This window comes from Danio rerio, chromosome 10, assembly GCF_049306965.1.
Source record: "Danio rerio strain Tuebingen ecotype United States chromosome 10, GRCz12tu, whole genome shotgun sequence".
Taxonomy (NCBI): domain Eukaryota; kingdom Metazoa; phylum Chordata; class Actinopteri; order Cypriniformes; family Danionidae; genus Danio; species Danio rerio.
The window spans coordinates 12,450,124-12,472,666 of NC_133185.1; the positions used below are offsets into that span (position 1 = coordinate 12,450,124).

At 37.4% G+C, this 22,543-nt stretch overlaps 1 protein-coding gene across 3 annotated transcripts in view; it reads right to left on the reverse strand.

The window, feature by feature from the left end:
• Positions 1-22,543, reverse strand: part of trim23 (tripartite motif containing 23) — a 51,846-nt gene that overhangs the window by 2,930 nt on the left and 26,373 nt on the right. For all 3 annotated transcript variants that reach the window (XM_005155602.6, XM_073914169.1, NM_001076644.1), the window contains 6 exon segments: positions 18,147-18,329; positions 17,841-18,056; positions 17,627-17,761; positions 14,075-14,204; positions 12,374-12,484; positions 12,136-12,260 (listed from right to left, as the gene is read on the reverse strand). In XM_005155602.6, the coding sequence (XP_005155659.1) occupies positions 12,136-12,260; positions 12,374-12,484; positions 14,075-14,204; positions 17,627-17,761; positions 17,841-18,056; positions 18,147-18,329 (900 nt within the window).

Consider the following 22,543-nt stretch of genomic DNA (forward strand, 5'->3'; position numbering starts at 1 on the left):
ATTGAAAAAAAAAAAAAATGAAATTTTGGCTCCATTTTCATTTTTTTAAATTTAGGGTAAAAAATGGATAAATGACTTCAAAATTCATTATACACATGTAGGCGGTGATAAAATGCCAACTTTCCTTTGATTGGTTATCCAAATCTGAGCTCGTGACGTAGCTCTCAAAATAAAAGCCCTCTGTGGACAAGCACCCAGACTTTTAACTATTATTATTATTTAATTACATATATAAACTAAGTTTACATATTCTGTCATTTGAACAGTTAGCAGGCTTACATTCATTGCATATGCATAAATTAAATAAAAATGTAAATTAGCAGTATTATTAAACATTTGTCATTAAAATAAGGTCAGTTTGCATTGGGCTCTCATATATATATATATATATATATATATATATATATATATATATATATATATATATATATATATATATGTGTGTGTGTGTGTGTGTATGTATATATATATATATATATATATATATATATATATATATATATATATATATATATATATATATATATATATATATATATATATATATATATGAGGTGGAAAGAGTAATAAAGTCTTGTACTCAAGTAAAAGAACTGTTACTTACAAAAAATTTTACTCAAGTAAAAGTAAAGTTACATGTCTATGAATCTACTTAAATAAAAGTAAAAAAAAATAACTCATTAAAAATGTACTCATGAGTAAAAAGTAAAGAGTAACTCACTCAAAAAGGACAAGACGATATAAATCTCCAACTAGTTGTTTGTATTTGTATAAGTAACTTTAAAAATTAAAGACCAATAACAAAAAATTCTATATTATTTAAAATGTTTTACAGATTATCCTATTTAACAATTTATACATATTCAAAAATTGTCATGCAACATCTTCTGTGTTAGCTAAATGGGCTATATGCACACAGACTTTTAATTTTCAGCGAGGCAGCCTAATGGCTTCCGATAACGTTTTTCCATTTTAAAATTGTCACGTTTAAAATCTGATTTCTTTAAGTGAAGTTTATTCATAAACTAATTTCGAGAGGAGCACGTGATTATGATTGAACACGGCTGGTTCTGCATTAGCATGCTTGATCCACCAATCAGGCCATTCCTAACCACTATGAAGAGCCAGGGATTTCTCACTACAGTCATCTTCGATTTGAAGAACACACTGCTCTGCATCAGCTGCTACTGCTACTGCTACTGCTACTGCTACTGCTTCTCCAGCTACATCAACTTCTCCAGCTACATCAACTTCTCCAGCTACAACAACTTCTCCAGCTACAACAACTTCTCCAGCTACAACAACTTCTCCAGCTACAACAACTTCTCCAGCTACAACAACTTCTCCAGCTACAACAACAACAACTTCTCCAACAACAACAACAACTTCTTCAACAACTTATCCAACTACAACTTCTCAACCTTCTACTTCAAATTGCCTCACACAATGCAATCTCTGTGTCTTCAACCCAATTCTCCAACAAGATCACAGTAAAAAACTCGATCACCATCCATGAACTTTGTCTAAACTCTTGATGCCTGCGATCCAAGCTGAACTCTCTTCTAGGGGTGCACCAGCGGTAACATACATGACACTTTTTAAGGGGAAGCCTCACAAACTACAACTTAGATTAAACATCCATCTTTAAAGGATGATTCTAGCGTGAATAGAATGACTCACCTCTCATTCAAGGTTCTAGACAATCCAATCCTTAAAACATCAGTCCACAACTTATGCATACATTGATAAACATCCATGTTAATCCTCCAAACTAGTCGCTGTGGTGCATTCAATAGAGTAGCATCTCCAATCATAACACTAGTTCTCTGGCAAACAAAATGGCCGCCAGCCTTTTTCTGCAACTTTGATTGACACTCCTTCGAGCCACTAGCTGAAAGGAGAAGCGTCACCATCCAATGAACTCTCAAAAAAAAAAAAAAAAAAAAAAAAAAAATTTAGATGGTCCCACCCTCTCTCTTGACAAGCTCATGAATGATTATCATTACATTTACACAATTACTACTAAATGGTGACATTAATTTTAAGTTTAGGGTTTGATGTTGGCAGATGATTAATAAATAAATACATAATGAATGAATAAATAAATAATAAAGAAAATAAATAATTATAAAATGTATAAATCAAGAAAAAAAACAAAAAAAAAAACACTGCCACATCTGATAGCAGTTTAACTTCTAAAAAGTTTACTCTGCTACTGAAAAACATTCAACGCATTAGGCATAGAAGTCCAATCGTAATATGCCCCAGTGACTCATGTCCATACACTTATAAGCCATAAGCTTATAATGGCAAGTTGGTTAGATGTGAAAACGGCAAAGAAACAAACTTCCCGCTTTGACTTCCACGAATGAGAGGAGGACATTTCTGACATGTCTGATGTTTCATCAATTGACTCTGCGTTAGATACAAACCAAGGGGTTTAAACTCCACTATAATTCCACCTACCCTGTCTTCAAGAGGTACATCAGGACCACTAGACGAGCAGATTTCCCATTTAATCTGCCATCCTTAGGAGGAACAAATGCCTACCTCTACTATCTTTGCACGTTGCGACAATGAGGCTTTGTACCATGCATTAACAAAGGCACTTCCACACTTAGTTGCCCATGCTCTTAAGACGCCCCGCATGGTTATCAGCTAAAATAATTTGTGTTTGCCACACATGTACCATGTTGTAATGTCATTTCTGATTCTCTTTTGTTTTTCTCATTTCAGAGATCATGTCAGCTGGTTGCAGAAGCTGACCCTCATCCAACCTATTACACTCCACATCCATTTCTAAATACATTTACACTCTTTGCAAATGACACTTTTCCACTCACATTGCCCACACCCTCGATGCCATATTCACACTAGCCTTTTTAATTTAAGTCTTCTGAACTAAGTATGACATTTCAATCCAACAATACACCTAACCATATCTGATCTATCTTCGCAGGATGAAGGGATGCAGGATGATATCCGTTCCCCCACACACCCGTTCTAAACAGGCCCGGATTGGCTAATCGGGAGGACCGGGAGAATTCCCGGTGGGCCGGTCCTTTTTTTTGGCCGCGAGGGCCGGTGCCCCTAGCTCCAGAATCTGTTGCTCTTAGCAGTGACACCTTTTTAATTTATTTACTTGACCACAGCCTTTTTATTCATTATTTTACCGCAACTTTTCTCTTTTGTCGTGGTCGAGTGGTTAGCACGTTAGGTTAAGACGCCGCGGACCCGGGTTCGATCCTTGCTAGAGTAATTTAGTGTTTTCATTTTTATTGATAAGACATCTAATACTGTTAGGGTTGTAGAACATTTGAAGTTCTAAAGCAGCAGTTTTCTCAAAAAAAAAAAAAAAAAAAACATGATAGTGCCATTAGAAACTGATTTGGAAATATTTAATTTACTTATTTTAATATAGCCAGTCGTGAACTGAGGTGGGCTTGTCTGAGGCTTGAAACTCCAGAGCTGAAAAGGTGTCCCACTCCGGCCCTGGTTCTAAACCTCTTAGCATTTTTTACACCACAGAAGAGCAATACCACCTCGGGGAAGCCCAGCCGATCCTCTACAGCCAACTTCCACCATCATGCATTATCGGGTATGAAGTATGACTCTGTCATTTCCTTCCTATTTCCCTTCCTATTTAACATAGGAGCTCCTTCACTACCCTTCCCTGTTTTTCTAGCTTTAACTTTTTCTCTCCAAATTTAAACTATCCTATACTTCTATTCACTTTCATTCACCACAGCTCGGACCAATTCAGGGGTTGTCTTGAGTTTCAGTTGCTGCAACAGGAACGTTCTAAATGAGCTTGCATACACTTACAAATTTTCTAAATACCACTATCGTTGCACTTCCCGCACTAATACAGCAGTAAATGCTTCTGCGGAAGCACAAGTTGCCTCCATACTGGCCCACTACACCACTGCAGCCGCAGAAATGCTCCGCAGAGTTGCACACCCAAAGCATCACTGCTACCGCAGTGACCCTCTAGCATATGCCTTATTCACCTTCATCTTTACATATCACTAAAGGCAGTATTTAACGTCCCTGCGGGAGCACTCAAAACTTACTAATATCGACTGTTTAGGTGCTCCACTTAACTATACACCCCATTAACATCACTGCAACTGCAGTGACGCTCTAGCTGAGCCCCTTTTTTACTTTCATCTCTAAATATCACTGCTAATAGTACTTAGTATTTCCGTGTGAGGCTCTAATACTGAGTACCACTGCACCTCTGCTACTGCAGAGACGCTTTGCCGAGCCTTATTCTCCCTCTGCACCACTGCTGCAACAGTTAAGCTTTGCCTGAGCTGCAACTGCAGAGACGGCTGTTTAGCCTTAATTCTCTGCACCACTGATTTTATTGCACTTCTGTAACTGCAGAGAAGCTCTGCTGAGATTTATTTTTTCCCCTGCACCAATGCTGCAGCAGTGACGCCCTGCCTGAACAGTCTTCCAACAACAGATATAAACTCTGTCATTGGTCCTCTAACACCTTTAAATCCTCAATTTGCCTCAGCCAATATTTCCTCAGAGAAGCCCAGCTGATTCTCGGTTGCAGACTTCAACCTAGTTTCTAAGCAGCACGACTCTGTCTGTTCTTCCTACTTTCTGTCTTAGTTGCATAGGACTTATTTTTACTAAACTTTCCTTTTTATTTTATTAAACTTCCCTTCTCTTCCTCTTCATAATTTTTCAATTTCACTTGCACTCATTCTCCGCAGCTCGGACTCCCACAGGGGTAGCCCCAAGCTCCCACTGCCACAGCAGTGAAGCTAATTAAGAGCTCACATGTACACTTTTCAAAAAATTTAACCATTATTACACTCCGCCGCAATAATACAGCCGTAAAGGCGTAGCGGGAACTCGTATTGCTTCCATACTGACTACAATTACACCTCTACAGCAGCTCCACTTAATTACATTGCATTGTAGCATCAATTTATTCTCCATCACCACACTCCCCGCAACTATACAGCCATAAAGACTTAGCGGGAACTCGTATTGCTTACATACTAACCACCATCACACCTTTACAGCAGCTCCACTTAATTACATTGCATTGTAGTATCAATTTATTTTCCATCACCACACTCCCCGCTTTAATACAGCTGTAAAGGCTTAGCGGGAACATGTATTGCTTTCACACATATAATGCACCAGACTCTGAATACCTATGCACCCCTGCAGCCACAGAGTCGCTCTACTGTGCCTGATTCCTATCTGCTACACAGCTGTTAATCAGCTCTCCAAAGTGCACTTCCTTTTAGATACTGACTTCCACCGCACCTCTGCAGCCGCAGAGACGCTCAGCCGAGCATCACTCCCCTCTACATCACTGCCGCAGCAGTGACGCTTAGCGAGCGCATATACACTTCCACTTAGCAATCCACTACTGATACACTCTCCAGCACTGCCAAAGCAGTTAAACGTCTCTGCGGAGGCGTATTTACCTTCCAGATACTGACTTCCATTGCACCTCTGCAGCAGCAGAGACGCTCAGCCGAGCATCATTTACATCCCCTGCACCACTGCTGCAGCAGTGACACTCTGCTGGAGCTCATGCACACTTCCATTACACTTATACCACTTCTGTCACTCCCAGCACTGCTAAAGCAGTTAAAACGCTGCTGCAGAAGCGTATTCTTCCCCTTAGTTCTGACTACCACCGCACCTCTGCAGTCACAGAGACGCTCAGCCGAGCATCACTCCCCTCCACATCACTGCCGCAGCAGTGACGCTCAGCGAGCGCATATACACTTTCATTTAGCAACCCAATACTGATACACTCTCCAGCACTGCTAAAGCAGTTAAACGTCCCTGCGGAGGCGTATTTCCCTTCCAGATACTGACTTCCATTGCACCTCTGCAGCAGCAGAGACGCTCAGCCGAGCATCATTTACATCCCCTGCACCACTGCTGCAGCAGTGACGCTCTGCTGGAGCTCATGCACACTTCCATTACACTTATACCACTTCTGTCACTCCCAGCACTGCTAAAGCAGTTAAAACGCTGCTGCAGAAGCGTATTCTTCCCCTTAGTACTGACTACCACCGCACCTCTGCAGTCGCAGAGACGCTCCGCCGAGCTTCATCCCCCCTGCACCACTGCTGCAGCAGTGTCGCTCCACCGGAGCTCACACACACTACCATTTATCCATACCACTACTGACACACCCCCCATTGGACTGCCAAAGCGGTTAATCAGTTAACCGCTTCTCATCTGCAGCTACAGCTCCGCAGAACCTTACAGCTTCATTTTCCATCACTACTATACTAAACCTTTACGAAACTCACCACATATGTTTTAAACCTTTACACTTACCCCACTCACTCTCCTGCTGGTCCTTACAATTAACCGGCCCCAGGAGCACACATAGTCATACATAAGCACTTTCAGTTAAATTTTACACCCACACCAGTCTCTGTTGCTCCTCCAAGCTATTTCTGTATCACTTTTCAGCAGCCGGATATGGCATTAATCTCATGTGCCTTTTGGGGGGTTCTTCAAATACGCGGCTGCTGTCCCGAGCGGAGCATTTTGGGGAGTTGTCGAGATCTACCTGAGCTCGAGGCTCCCCTCTCTACCTCCAAACGGGAGGGAGCCCAGGGCTCAAGAACCTTCGGGCTCAGGGCTCTCTCCCGGGACAGCATGCCAAACTTGCTTATAATCAATCATCAGCTAAGTGTGAACTCTTGAAGTGAAGTTTATTCATAAACTAATTTCGAGAGGAGCACGTGATTATGATTGAACACGGCTGGTTCTGCTTTAGCATGCTTGATCCACCAATCAGGCCATTCCTAACCACTATAAAGAGCCAGGGATTTCTCACTACAGTCATCTTCGATTTGAAGAATCCCCCCTTCCACCCCTACCTTTTCACCTTTCCCTCCATAGGGCAGCACGGTGGCTCAGTGACTAGCACTGTCGCCTCACAGCAAGAACGTCACCGGTTCTAGTTCCTTAACAGGCCGGTGGTCGTTTCTGTGTGTAGTTTGCATGTTCTTCCCGTGCTTGCGTGGGTTTTCCCCGGGTTCTCCGGTTTCCTCCCACATTCCAAAAACATGTACAACAAGTTAATCGTTAAATCTAAATTTCAATAATCAATCATCAGCTAAGTGTGAACTCTTGAAATATCAGAGATCTTCACTGCCTGTTAGATATACGATATGAAGTGGGTTTCAGATCAGACAAAAAGCACTGCATTAAAGTCTATTTCCTTCCGCCATGTCTTTAAAATATAATAGTTTTGTTTTACCCCAATATTTTGGTTGTTGCTAGATAGGATACAGTTGCGGCAGAAAGTTAACGAAAATTATTTTCATTATTTAAATTTCACATTTGTTGTATTTTATCAACGTCTACCCCAACCCAACTTAAACCCAACAGTCACAGTAACATACAGTAGAATTTTTTAGCTGTTTATTAAATTACCCAATAATTTGTATTTTTTTCTACCCCCACCCAACCCTAAACCCAACCATCACAGAACTGTAAAGATATAAATTATTTATATATATTTATTCATTCATTTTCTTTTTTGGCTTAGTCCCTTTATTAATCAAGTTTTACGCAGCAGATGCCCTTCCAAATGCAACCCATCACTGGGAAACCCACACACACTTATTCACACTCATACACTAGAAAATTTTTAGCGTACCCAATTTCCCTATAGCGCATGTGTTTAGACTGTGGGGGAAACCGCAGCGCCCAGAGGAAACCCATGCGAAGACAGGGAGAATATGCAAAGAAACACCAACTGACCCAGCCGAGGCTTGAACCAGCGACCTTTTTGCTGTGGGGCAACAGCACTCCCTAATGCGCCACTGTTTCGCCTATTGTTATATAGTGTCATAAATGCTGCTAATTGATGTGCATAGCGCGCATCCGGCCGCGTGTCTGATCTAGGCTTTACCCGCAGTATTTTCAATGGAATTTCTGCACTAGCCTATTACTACTGACAGCGCTTGTGGTTACACCATCATTCATCTAATTTTTCGCTTGAACAACTAAATGAATGCTTAAATCTATTTAACTGAATGTATTGTAATTACGTTACAACATTGATGATGTAAAAATAACCTTGTGAAATTGAAAATACTCACATTGAGCTGTCAGTTTATTAGAAGTTTACCGTTGGGTTGAAAACTCTAGCTGTGCATAGAGCCCATTGTGCATAAACAAATTTGCTCCAAATCCCCGTTAATATCTAATCTTGTGCTAACTAACATTAGCAATGTTACAAACACAGATGGGAAAGTTGCTTCCAAAATGTAATACATTATATATTAAAAGTTACTGTCATGTTTTTTTTGTAATTGATTACATTACAATATTAATATCTCAGAAATGCATTACACTACTTTGTATTACTTTAAGGTTACTTCAACCAAAATAACCATAATAAAGTATGACTCTTATGAATTAAAGTATGAATTTTCAATATGATTCCAAATACATTTTGCTATTAATTGTAATTATTCTGAAAGATTTTTGTTTGCACAAGGAGTCTAACAGCCTGTGCTCCACACAGAGATCTGATCATTTATTTGACATATTTTCTTTTAAATATATATTCATAGTGCTTCACCTTTTACACATTATATATATATATATATAGCTTTGCATGTATGGCTATGACTGTGTACTAACCTTAATCACTTCTGAAGAGGACTTTTTACAGTAAAAGGTAGCAATTTTATTTTATCTAATATATGTATTTATAATATCCACAGATTTTTATATAGTCAATCAAATGAACTTAAACTATTAAAAATGCAACAAACATTTGTTTTGGCCCAAACTACAAAAACAAAATAATTTAAAACAGTTTTAGTATTGGTTTTGCTTAAGTTGCACACTAGTTTGATAATGTATAAATGTCATTATAACTATATTGTATAAATCTTAATAAAAAGGCTTACATCATGCTGACAATTAAAAACTAAACGACATGACATAACAGGCGATTGTCCTCTGTATAAAGCTTCAGCTCTCATTGCGCGTGCAAAAAAAAAGTCTCCCCGCATCCATCACAGTCTTTATCATTTCATGTGTGCGCTGCTTTGTTTACCGCATAGTAATGATCTTTATCGCGGATCAAGTGCAGTGAAGTGTCTCAGACAACAAGCGCAAGCCGCGGTTGCGTCACAACTTTTATAGCAGGAGAAAACAAATACTATGGAAGTCATTAGATACAGCTATACCGCATTCTTACAAATATCTTCTTTTGTGTTCAACATAAGGAAGAGAATCAAACATGCTTAGGCCTATTACAAGCAAGGACGAGTAAGTGACACGAGTAAGTGACAGATGTGTCAGTTTAGGGCTTTAGGCTGCCATGGCAACCATATACAATGCACACTGTGGGATTTGCGCAATAGGACACATGTCAGCGTAAGATCTACGGAAGATGATCAAACTTTAGCGTTAGTGAATAGATTTTATATTCTAACAAGTGCAAACATTACATTAAACAAGGGATTGGAGATGCTTTTATACTAAGCATTCTAAACTGTCCCCATGTAGCTTACCTTGTCATTGTTGGGGTTGATAGGCATTTTGCTGATAAACTTTCTAAACTCCGGCGACAAATCCAACTCCAGCAACAGTGAATAGACCAGTTTCCGCAGATATTTCTCACGCTGCTGCTGCAGTGACGTGGTTTCCGGGCGCAATTTCCTTTTTCTTTTTCTGTTGCATTTCTTTATATATTTATTTTTTACTCAGTAACGCATATGATTTAAAATGTAGCAAAGTACAATACTTTAGACAAATAATACTTAAGTAAAAGTAAAATTACAGATTTTAAACACTACTTTAAAAAGTAAAAATTTTCAAAAAAACTACAGTTTTAGTAGTAACGTGAGTACAGTACAGTAACGTGAGTAAATGTAATTCGTTACTTTCCACCTCTGATATATATATATATATATATATATATATATATATATAGCCCAGCCCAATATTTTAAATAAGTGGGTTTAAATAAAATACAATTTTATTTAAACCCATTTTATTTAAATAAAATACAAAGATCGTTGGCTGTGCAAGAGCAACATCTCAGCTATAGCCAACTCATTTACGAGCCAAGAGTCAGTTGCGTCGCATTTTTTGCTATTTACATAACGGAATTTGTAAGTGGAAAAACACAAATTTCTAATGTTTTGCTCTGGAACAACTTCAACATAGAAAAAGTAAACGTAAATTGAGGAATTAAACTCCATGTTATATAGATTTGAGGTTTCAAGTGATTTAAGGCTGATTTATACTTCGGTGTCAAACGCCGGCGTATGCTACGGCGCTGACGCATAGTCCTTCGCCGTGGCCGTCGCTGACGTGCACCTCTCAAAAAATGTAACTACACGTCGCAACGACGCGTAGCGCAAGCTCTGTGATTGGTCGGCTTGATATCGATGACGAGCCTGGGCGGGACTGAGAGCCACGTGAATGGTGCGAGCCTGATGGAGCGATTGTTTACAAGTGTGGAGTCCCGTGAAGGAGCTCCGGATGGAAAGTTTTGTTTTGTGTTTACCTCAGTTAAAGTTGTTGCACGTCTGCTGGTTCCTGCCTCAAAATGAGCGAGTTTGAGCCACTTGTACATCCCGGAAGTGTTCAGGAAAACAAAACAGCAGCGAAAAAACTCGACACAGAGAAACATTTACATCTCACTGCCAAGTAGCGTTTCGGAAGTGTTAATGCAGACCAAAAGAGACAGCGCGCAGAAGTATAAATGCACAGCTACGCGGGTTGCATGCGCCGTGGGTTACGCCGGTCACTTGATGCAGAAGTATAAACCAGGCTTAAGTGGGGTTGGTGAGAGTTCCTGACAAGCATGTGGAGATAAAAGGCTCTATTTTAACAATCTAGACGCAAAGTCTGAAGCAAAGGGCGCAAAAGCATTAAGGCCATATTCAAATCTACTTTTGCTATTTTAAGGACGGAAAAATCCGCTCTGCGCCGCAACGCATGGTCTAACAGAGTTCAGCTTATTTTCTTAATGAGGTATGGGTGTGTATTGAGAATAAACCAATCAGAGTCTCATCTCCCATTCCCTTTAAGAGTCAGTTGCATTACGCCATGGCGCATTTGCCATTTACATGGCTGAATTTGTAAGTGGTAAAACTGAATGTTTCACTAGCTAGAAAACAGTTAAACAGACCATCTGCAGAGCAAAAATGAGAGATGAGCCTCCTTCAATTGGCCTTTACTTTCACTTTCTTTCGTGGATAAAGAAAAGTGTTGTTCGCACAGACATCTATTAGCCTACATATTTATTTATTTTTGTTAAGTGCAAAGATTTGTTTCAAAACTATTTCTAAATTCAACTGTAATTTCCAGCAAACGAATAAATGAACAGTAACAAAGTGTGGTCAAACAACTGAGTTATATCCGAACACATGCTATGCCCCATATGGTCTATGACTTGACAGGTAGACAAATCTACGCTTGTCTTTAATAAAACAAATATAAATATGCATATAATAAATGATACTACTAATAATACATACACGATACACGAGCGCAAATGCATTTGCTATTTAAACAGCATGGTGCAAAACGTCAAAATGACACTTGCGTAGCGCCATGTGACGGGTGCATGCTAAGGTCCAATGAGTTTGAATTCAGGTTGATGCAGTTATAGTTTTTAAAACTGTATGATATAAATGCGTTCTCGACTTGTAATACTGCGCTTATGAAATTGGTAATTGAAATAACACCATAGGTAGTTGAAAGATCAGTGTAAAAGATCTGCCTCCACAGCTGGAAAAAATCCTATAGGAAACACTGATATATAACTGATTTGATGAAATTCTGATTTGCATGCTATTTTTTCAATTCTTAATTTGATTTTGGTTCATTAAAACAGATAAACAGACCTCTCAAAATTGAATAAAAAAAAAAACTCCAAAAATATATTTGATTCCTGTAATATTTGCTAAACTTGAACATGCTTTTTATAAAATTTTAACATTTCAGCTAATTATAGTTTATGAATACAATGCATACAAATGACAAAAGGGTGTGAAATATATACTTGATCCATCCTTCAAATCAGGACACAAAAGTAAGCACAAAAGTATGAAGTTACTACAAAAGAGATTATCCTCAGGATTTGATGTCTCTCACCTGTTTGTTGGCGAAGATGAGCAGCAGGGCATCTCTAAGCTCTTTCTCCGTCAGCAGTTTGGCCAGCTCACTGTGAGATTCCATCAGCCGGTCTCGGTGACAGCTGTCAATCACAAACACCACCGCTGGAAAGACAAAACAAAAATCCTCAGATTCAGTCATACACACTCAATAATCCATGAATTGCATTAGGAACATATCCACACTGAATACTGCAAGAATATGAGCAGCACATTACCCTGTGTGTTCAGATAGTAGTGTTTCCACAGCGGGCGCAGTTTATGCTTTCCACCCACATCCCAGATGGTGAATTTCAGGTTTTTGTATTCAACGGTTTCTACATTAAAACCTACAAAAGAGAGAGGGGATCATTTATTATCCAGATATACAGTTGAAGTCAGAATTACTATCACTCGTGAATTATTCCCAGTATATTTTTCCCCAATTTCTGTTTAACGGAGAGATTTTTTTCAACACATTTCTAAACATAACAGTTATGGTAACTCATTTCTAATAACATTACTTTTATCTTTGTTATGATGACAGTACATAATATTTTACTAGATATTTTTCATGCTACTAGTATTCAGCTGAAAGTGACATTTTAGGGTTTCTGCAGATATCATAGTGTCAAATCTAAGTTTATTCAATTTAAACAGTACTGAAGACAGGTTAGATGCACTTTTTAAACTACAGGGAAAAAAACAATCATCTTTAGGCTGATTTATACTTTCGCCTGGAGTCGCATCACGCACCTTCACTTCACAAAACACCTTCACAAACGGATGATGCTCAAACGACAGGGGTGGTCAAAAGAAAGCCACCATAAACTCAGACGAATAAACAGAGAAGCAGGAAGTTTCCAGAAATACGTAATATTAATATCGTTTAAGAACTAGTTATTTTTTATTATTTATTATAATGATTATAAAGTTTTTTATAACCATTCAAGATTTTTGTTAAAAACAATCTGTGATGCATCACTTGCTTTTGTTCATATCTCGGACAGTTGTACTTATTTAAGTTTGTTTAAATATTAATGACTACAGAACAAGGGTTGCTCTACAATTCTATTTTTTATTATGGAAAAACCCCCGCAAAATAATAATAATAAAGTACACTTGCTAAAAAAAAAAATACTGATTTTTTTATTTTTTTTTGCTCACTCAACAATTCACACATTACTGGCTGTTTAGTTTCTGTCCTCTACTGATAAGCTAAAAAGACAATAATGTTCCAACAATCCTGACCATTATCACCAATAAAGCCTAGAAAAACAGGGCATCAGTATATTGTAAACTGATAGGTTCAAATATTCTTTTCCAGTTATTAACTTTTGCCATGACCTCTTTTGGTTTTAGCAAACTTATCCCTTAAGTTTTTCCAAACTTTTTAACAAAAACTTTCTTTCTTTCCCACTGCTGTTGCAATTTCTAGCTAAAAATTATTGTTCATCTAAATTTCGCTATGATCGTACATGTTTAAGAAAAAATCTATTCATTTATATTTGACTCAAATGAAACGTGGCGCAGCACGAACTGTTCGCTGGAAAAAAATTGTGTGTGCCCCGCCAGCCGAAATCATGTCGCAAGCACCTAAAGAGAACTTGCGCAAACTCTGTGATGGCGTCACATGAGTCTGAGTCTCAGAAAGCTAATTAGCTATTGCATGTTGGTCTTATTTGTAGATATAATAACGCAAATTACATTTGGACTAGTGAAATAAAGGACTACAACACCACAAAAACCTTGCAAAAAAATGTAAAATTTAAATGAGCATTAGATGTAAAGTTATAGGAAATACTATTAAAAAATCCTTGCACTGTTTAACATCATGTGGGAAATATTTGAAAAAGAAAACAATTCACAGGGAGGCCTAATAATTTTGACTTCAATTGTAAATGCATGTTTGTTCATGTACAGCAGTAAGATGTGGATACCTATAGTTGGTATGGGCTGCATAAACTCATCCTGCTTCAGTTTGAAGAGAATAGTAGTTTTGCCAGCTCCATCTAAACCTAAAGTCACAACTCGAATCTCCATCTTTGGGCCAATGTGCACACGGTTGTCCTGGAAAAAGCAGAGCAAGTCCTTCATTAACATATCATAACACCAACCCCTCTCAAACAGATTACAATTTCATTAGATTTGAGCATTTTTATTCTGATTAAAGTATTTATATGGCAGATTTCCATTTGGATTGGACATTTAAACAGTATAAAATGTACATGTATATGCACCTGTGCTTCATTAGACAGCTGATGCTGATCAACCACCTCACAATATGCACAAAAATATTTGAAGGTAGTTAATACATTATATGTGCTATTAGATATGGCTGTCATTTACACGCACGTATATAATCTTTCTTTCTGTTTGCTTCTAACTAATTGAAAAGTGGAGACTAGGATATCTAACATGTCACAACTGATAAAAATGTAGTCAAATAATGAGCTGTAAAGAATAATTTATTTTAAATCGTCTATAACTAGGCAAATGACAACACAATAAGCGGGATAATCAATAAAATGCCTCAGTTTAGTGTCGGGTACCCTTCTATTAAATAAAATCTACAGCAGACTGTCACTAAAATAACATGAAAAAAGTAATGATTAATAAAAAATGACTGAAAATAAACTAATGAAAATCAGATATTGCTTTCAAATTTAGCTTTAACAAAAGAAGTATTAAAAAAGTCAAAATAATAATACTGGCCTGCATAAAACTAAACAGTACCAACAATTTTGTCTATGTCTGTCTGTAGCCGCTTTTTCACTTTGGTTCTGAACCATTCTTTATGCCACTCTCTCAGGGTGCTAAACATAAATACATGTCACAGCACCTTTATTTATTTAGATGTAATATGTTGAGCAGCTCTGGGCAAATTTTAAAAATGTAATGTGATGAAAAAAAATGATTGGAGGGGAAATAAATATATTTCAAATCTCTGTACAGAAAAATAAACAATGACAATGCAACAATAATAATGCATTTGTATAATAGTTGCAGAAATATATATTTTGACAGGCCTTGTCAAAAGTCAGCAGGCACTTTCACTAATACAAAATATAACACTAAAATTATTTTATTTAACAATCAGTTAAATTACACAGCGGTTTTATATCAAAAGTAATGTGGTCATTAAAAATCCAATGGCACTTCTCGTGAAAGAGTAGGGGTGTAACCCGGTGTCCTGGCCAAAGTCCCTCAATCGGCCCTTCCTGTCATGGCCTCCCAATCATCCTCATCCACTGAATTGGCTCTATAACGGTCTCTCCACTCCACAAATAGCTGGTGTGTGGTGAGCGCACTGGTGCCGTTGTCCTGTTGCAGCCGTCGCATCATCCAAGTAGATGCTGCACATTGGTGGTGGTGTGGAGAGACCCTGCTCATGATTGTGAAGGGCTTTTGTGTATGGCCATACACAATAAATGCGATATATAAATATACAATACATTACATTACAAGTTGATAATGATATAAAATATACTAGCTATATTTTGATGGTAAAATAACCATTTAAATGATGGCTGTTATTTCTTTCAGCATTCAAACATTAAATAACGAATGCATCAAGTAAAATAAAAACGAATATAACATACAGCGCAATATAAACCATATATAGGACTATTATATTTAGCAAAATGCTGCTCTTTTTATCTTTGTATTTTTGAAATTTTATTTTTGTTATTTTTAATATTTTTTTGTCTTCGTAATTAAAGCTATAGACAAATTCCTGCTTGACAATTTAGAAAATATTTTGCATAGCTACCCAGTATAATGTTAAAGATCACCAAGAACAAAAAAAAAAACCAAACACAAAAATGTGTTACATGGCCCCATAAACATCCAACTTATATTTAACTGAATCATATAAATGGTGAAAATTGCTCTTTTCATTTCAATAAAACATTTGTTTTAGTTTTTTTTAGTAAAAACAATACTCACATTTAGAAATCAACAGCTACATTTGGTAAAGTTCTCTCCCACATCAGACTGAGTTTTTTGCCATCAAAATACAGCGTTGCATGCAATAAACTCACTCTCAGTCAGGCGGAGTAAAGGTCTCATTGCCTAGGATGTCAATCAAATGAATCAAGCCCTAGCCACGAATAAAATAAAAGGCTATTTTATTATTCTAAGATTTTAGATGACGGGTTAGTAATTAGATCATAAATGGTTATATTCAAGTCAATGAAATAATAGCTTTAATAAATAAAATATGTTCATAAGAATGTGGTGGGCTAGTGATTCCCTTCTCTGCCAGAGACTGCTTTATGGTTTTAAAACTTTTTTAAACTGTAACGTTTAGACTTGTATATTTTTTTTATATTAAATGTAGTAGTTTACTTATGGATGTCTGATGTCTAGTGCGCTTCCGCTGAGCCAGCTGTGGTAGCTTGGCAACAGACCGGCGACGTCAACACCCAGAATCTGTCGGCACAGTTCAGCACGTGGACGGAAAACTCCACGGGATGACTGATTTGTAATCGTGATGCAACGTTCTAGGCTCAGTAGAGAAACAACCGCAACCGTAACGAACTGTTCTTAGAACGGTTTGGCATAATAGTGGAAAAGCAGCTTGTGTCTCTTATTTTTATTATTAGGTTTTATAAATGTTTATATTAGTTTTAAATATTTCCTTGGCAACTAGCAGAAACATTTTGTATTTCATTTTTTATTAGCTTTAATATAACTTTTAATTGTATGCTTTTGTTTAAATTAATTATAAATAGATAACATTGATTTACATATTAAACTGCATTAGACTACAGTTTTTTCAACAAATGCCATAGAAAAGGGGTGCCCAATACTTTGATCGGGAACTACCGGTTGATCACAAAGCAAGCATGGGTAGACCGCGTGGCATTCAAAAAAACAGACATAAGCCTATCATCCATCCTCACTGAAATTTGTCGCTTGATTGACATACAGGGAAGCCAGTCCTATATTTGACCTTTTCTGATGCATGGATAACCACACATGCGCATAAAACTATGCCAACAGCATAAATATCATTCCACCATGACTGATAATCATTTGGTAATGTGCTTGAGGCTGGCTATCAGCAGCTACTGTCCGAACTATACTTCCCAGGCTGATTCCATTCAGTGCAAGTCATCAGAGTAAGGTAACGACAAAAATATGTACAGAGTTGTAGGCTTTTGCACAATATGGGTTCATACAGTTATGCAAGGTACATCAATATATATATAGATTGTACAAATACAGGATTCTCAATACAGGATCTCAATATTGTCACAAAAGTAATATATGTTTTGCATTTTTATATTGGGTAGATCAATTTGACTTAGTCATTTTATAAGTAGCTCGCATGCTGAAAAGGTGTGGGCATCCCTGCAAGAGAGCTACAAATACCATTCATCATTTTTTAAAGTTAGTAAATTAAGTTAAAAAATCCATCTTGTACATCACTGACAGTAACATGCATTTCTTTTTCTCTCAACAATGATCTATATGATTAACAGTACCTTAGTGAAAGTAACAGGGATGCCTGCATCCAGCTGAATGTGATCGGCCAGCTCTGTAAACTGCTGCTGCTGTTTCTGCAGTGTCTCCAGCAGCCGGTTGATCTCCTGTTTCGCCAAAACCACCCTGCAATCATCCTGGCACAAAAACAACAAACTCAAATTCCTGATCTTTTGATCATGCTGGTTGTGTGACTTAGCATGCCTTAGATTGTACCTGCTGCAGTGTTTTCTCGCAGTGCAGGCAGGCTGTGGACACCTGAGACAGCAGTATGGTCATATCCTCCTGCTGCTGGCGAAGCCAGATCAGCCTTTCTCGGACGTGTGCGTCCACCACACTCAGAGCCATCTCCTCTTGGCGACACAGTGTCTCATGTAGATCTGCAAAGTAGGCACGCACGCAAGACCGGGCGCTTTCTGCAGTACCTGGAACCTGTGTGGAAACCAATGAGGAGTTTACTGAAAACCTCTGGTGTAAATGCATTAAGAAAAAGACTATGATTACTCAAAAACGTGTTCATACATGTTCAGTGTGAGCGATGCCCATGCTGTCCTCCACAATCTGCTCTCCTCCTTCTATCTGCTGCACAATGCCCACTAGTTTCCTGGAGTACTCCGACACTTCCTCTGTGAATGTGCGAATGCAGTGCGCCATATCCAGGATAGACGCTCGAATCTGGTTGGCTTCAGCCTCTAGTACAGCATGCTGGTTTAAAAAGGAAAGATTGGTGTATTAAGCAAAGTTTTATTTTTTACAAAGTATGATAAAATGTATTTATATTTTAAAGCAGACCAAATATTTAATGGTTTCAGCTTAAGTTCCTCATGTTAAATTGAGAGATTGAATTGATCTTAGATTCTCAGATTATAAACTTGTATCAACCATCAAGTTAAAAACAATTATTTTTTATTCAATACAACAAACAACTGATGATGTAACCCTTAATCATTATTGGCGAAGTAAAGAAATACTAGTGATGCATCTTGTTTTAATACTAAGAATTCATTATTATTCATTTATAATATTATTATTATTATACTTTGAATTTGAAATCGTCAATTTAAGACAATAAAATAAACAAATGTTGTTTTCCATTTTACTTCAGTTAATTTCATTAATTCAAATAATTATTTTCATGACTTATAAGATACAACATTCATATGTGAAACTTTTAGTAGACCTGCTTCAGATTTATTAGAACAGAAACAACACCAACATAAATGATTACTTTAAAGTCACATTTCAAGCTATTTCAATGTAGTTACAATAAGCAAAACTTAACCAACACATCTAAAACTATTAGGGATTCTTACGATAATAATAATGCAATAATATTAATAAACTTTACAAATACAAGTATTGAAATTGGGAATGAGAGCCATCCTAAACCAAGGAATACATGCCAATATTTAACCCTAAAGTCCAAACAATACTTCAGTGTTTTACAGGTATGCTAGGTTACGCAAACAATGTGTATGATGCAAAATTTGTCATCAGTACAGTATGAATTAGGGTTGGACGATATGGTCAAAAAAATGTAATCCCAGTATTTTTAGGAGGAATGACAGTATACAATAGATGGCCAGTATTTTCCCATAAATTTTTACTTGAGATTTAAAATCTTTATTAAAACTATATTAAACAGTTTTTGAGCAAAACTTAATTCAAACGCAGGTTTCTCTCCCTGTTTACAAATAAACAGCTGCACAAAAATAAAAGCTGCCGAAAATCTTTGATAAATAAAATACTGTACATGTTTTCTCCTGCTTAAAATTATGCTGCACAACACTTCCAAATTATATTAAAAAATCTTTGATAAATAGTACAGGGTTTTTTATGTCTACTGTGCTGCTGTGCAAATAACAAAGTAAACAGAACCATTGAAACCATAGCTACATTGTCAGGGCAAAAAAGAAACACACTTAAATAGTAACACAACAAAAAAGTATTACAGATGTTACTACTTCAATGTGTTCCTTATGCCGCCATTCATACCGCGGCGACGGCGGTACTTGATGCGCCAGCAGCTTTTGACCGCTGGGTGGCAGTTTAACCACAGATATTCAGCTTTGCCTTTTCACAACACTAAACAGACTTTTCTGTGCGTACCTTATGTGATCAGATGTGTTCAATTAAAATATAATTTTGATTTAGTTTTCTTATAGTGATAAACATGATCTTACCAGGGCTTAAAGTATTCCGGCACCATGCCGGATCTACGGCGTGCGGCCGTGAGAGAAAAAAAAAATAGAGCTTGCACATGCGGTTTAGTTGGGGATGCTCAAAATAACTGATTAAGCAATAACCGAAAGGGTGCGTTTGTAACCGATGAATGGTATCAGTTAAACGATTAAAATATGCTTTATACATTTTTAAAGTTTGGCTGCATACGGGGCATCTGTTTAATGGTTTACTGACTGCCGCCAGTGTTTTACGCTCTGCTTATGCTTGCTCAGCGGGCTTTAAGTTTTGCCGTTGCGCTGTGTGCTCGAGTGGAAAAAGCGTGTTACCTCTGTTTCATTGTTCAGTCAAATGAAAGCACTGCAGGCTTTCTGTTGAGGTGACAGCGGGGTTTGGGTTGTCAATGTGAGTACGATAAACTTTTAAAGATTGAGGAGAGACTTGTGGTCGCTGTTTCAAGTTATCCAGAGCTGTATTTATAGATCTTAAATATCACAATATTATTAAAATTACAATTATAACATCGACAGCAACTCGACTCGCGCACACCAGCTAATTCAGTCGTTTTCTAGTGACATACAAAAGAGGCTTATTTTTTTCTTGTCAACCATAAAAGGCAGCGCGGTACGTCGCGCGTTTTTGCAACGTAAAGGCGTGCGCTTTGTGATCGGCCCCTAAATGTACAACAAATATTTGTTAACTCTTGGGATGGTAACACATGCAAACACACGTTTCTACAGACAAATTTTGCCAAAGAAGCAAAATGAAAGAAGGATATTTCTCGTCACAGTTTCACACAGTGTTGACAATAACCAGCGCTGATGCAGATCACCTCTGTGCTGTATGGAGCCGCTTCATAAACTTAAAAAAAGCAGGCTGTTGATGATTTAGGGTGGGCTACAACCAACAAACCCCTTTTTTATTTATTTTTTTATTTTTTGAAAATTACAGTTATTAATAGTTCTTATATAATATCAGCTTTTAAAATAGCCTACAATCTACGAATCAAACAAATCCAAAGATTTTCTTGATTTTTGTATAATAATAACTCCGCACCAAACTGAGGCTTTCATTTTATAGCTTAAAACATGTATGCAAATGTATGCAATCTCATATGTAAGGGCTGTGACGGTCACCGTGACGACAATCACTCTAGAACACACATTTTCTGTTTTGTTGCCAAATAGCCTATACATTTATGAACATAACGTTAACTTAGACGTGATACAGCAAGTTCAAGTTCAGCCATGAACCTTGCCGGAAAACTTATATTACATCGCCAATCTGGAAACATTTTGGATTCGTGGCGAACGAGTAAGGCGAATCAATAATTAGGATGAAGCTATTTGTAGGGCTTGTTTAGAAAAATAAGTGTTAAATGGACAAACACGTCGAACCTCCATAGCCATCTGTGGTAATGTCACCCAGCCATGACATGCGGAGCCAGCTCCGGTGTCATCTACTGAACGCAAATGCCCAGCTAGTCAGCCAGGTATGGTAGAGAGGCCTTTTCAAAAATGGGCAAATACAAAAGAGAAACTGATAAATAGTAGACGTTGATGAGAAATGGAGCAGCATATTTGGTAGTTGAGAACGCGCCGATCCACAATGTAGAGCTGGTTTCCGAGAAATGCAGGCGGCGGAGCAAGATACTCTCTTTGCCACGGTTGCGAAAAAGTATCTGTATGGGCTACAGGCACACAGTCTCAGTGCTGCTGGAAACATTGTAATCTCAAATAAGTCTCCGCTTAAACCGAACAAAGTCAACATGTTAGTTTTTCTGGCAAATAATTTAAAATATGAATAGAAAAAAAGGCAGAGAGACGCAGTTTTTTTTCCAACATCTGACTTATGTTGTTACAAGCCTATAGGCTAATATTTTTGTTCTTCGTTACTATTTATATTATTATTGATTAGTATTTGAGAAGTTTCTAAAATGTAACGTTTACTGTTTCAAGCAGTTAAAGTTATTTAATATTTAACTAGCCTAGGCTGTATTGTGTTGTTTTATCAACGAAAGTTAAAAAACAAACATGTTCGTTTGTACGAATATTTAGCATAATACTTTGGTCTTTTTTTATTTCTTAATTTTACATGAAATGTAAATTAACTTTGGTAGGCTACTTGGGTACAGGGGCGTAATTTGTTGGTAGTATACCGAGGAATGTTTAGACAGTGAATATTGTTATCATTATTTAAAAAAATTATAAATAAATAAATTAAATAAAAAAATAAATAAAACACCTTACGGAAAGGATGCAATGAAGGAAAATCATGCTCTTAATCATTCTTCATAATCTGATTCGTACCCTATACATGCAATAAACTTATATTGCGCCAACAAGAACAAGCTCTAAAAGGTAAAGTCTAAAGCAAGAGGAGTTATTGATATGATATTAATGTTAGTTGTTAATATTAATGATCGTAAACACGACCTGCGTTGTATAATAAACGGCGTCATTGTGTCCTGTCTGCGATTTTTTTTCTCGTTGAAGAACAGAAAATTCATGTTGTCACCATCTTCCCAGCCAGGTTTTCATCCACAGTTTCCGCTTTTGTTTCTTCTCAAACAATAAAGTTTCGCTATAGCAGGCCCGGCGGCAGGATATCATAACTGAGGGCGCAAGGGCGCAATCCCATTGCACTTGACGACTGAATTTGGTCCTTTCTTGTTCCTTTTATTTAGGCTATTTATTAATTCATTACTTTGCATTACCGATATAGTCCTACTTTTTATA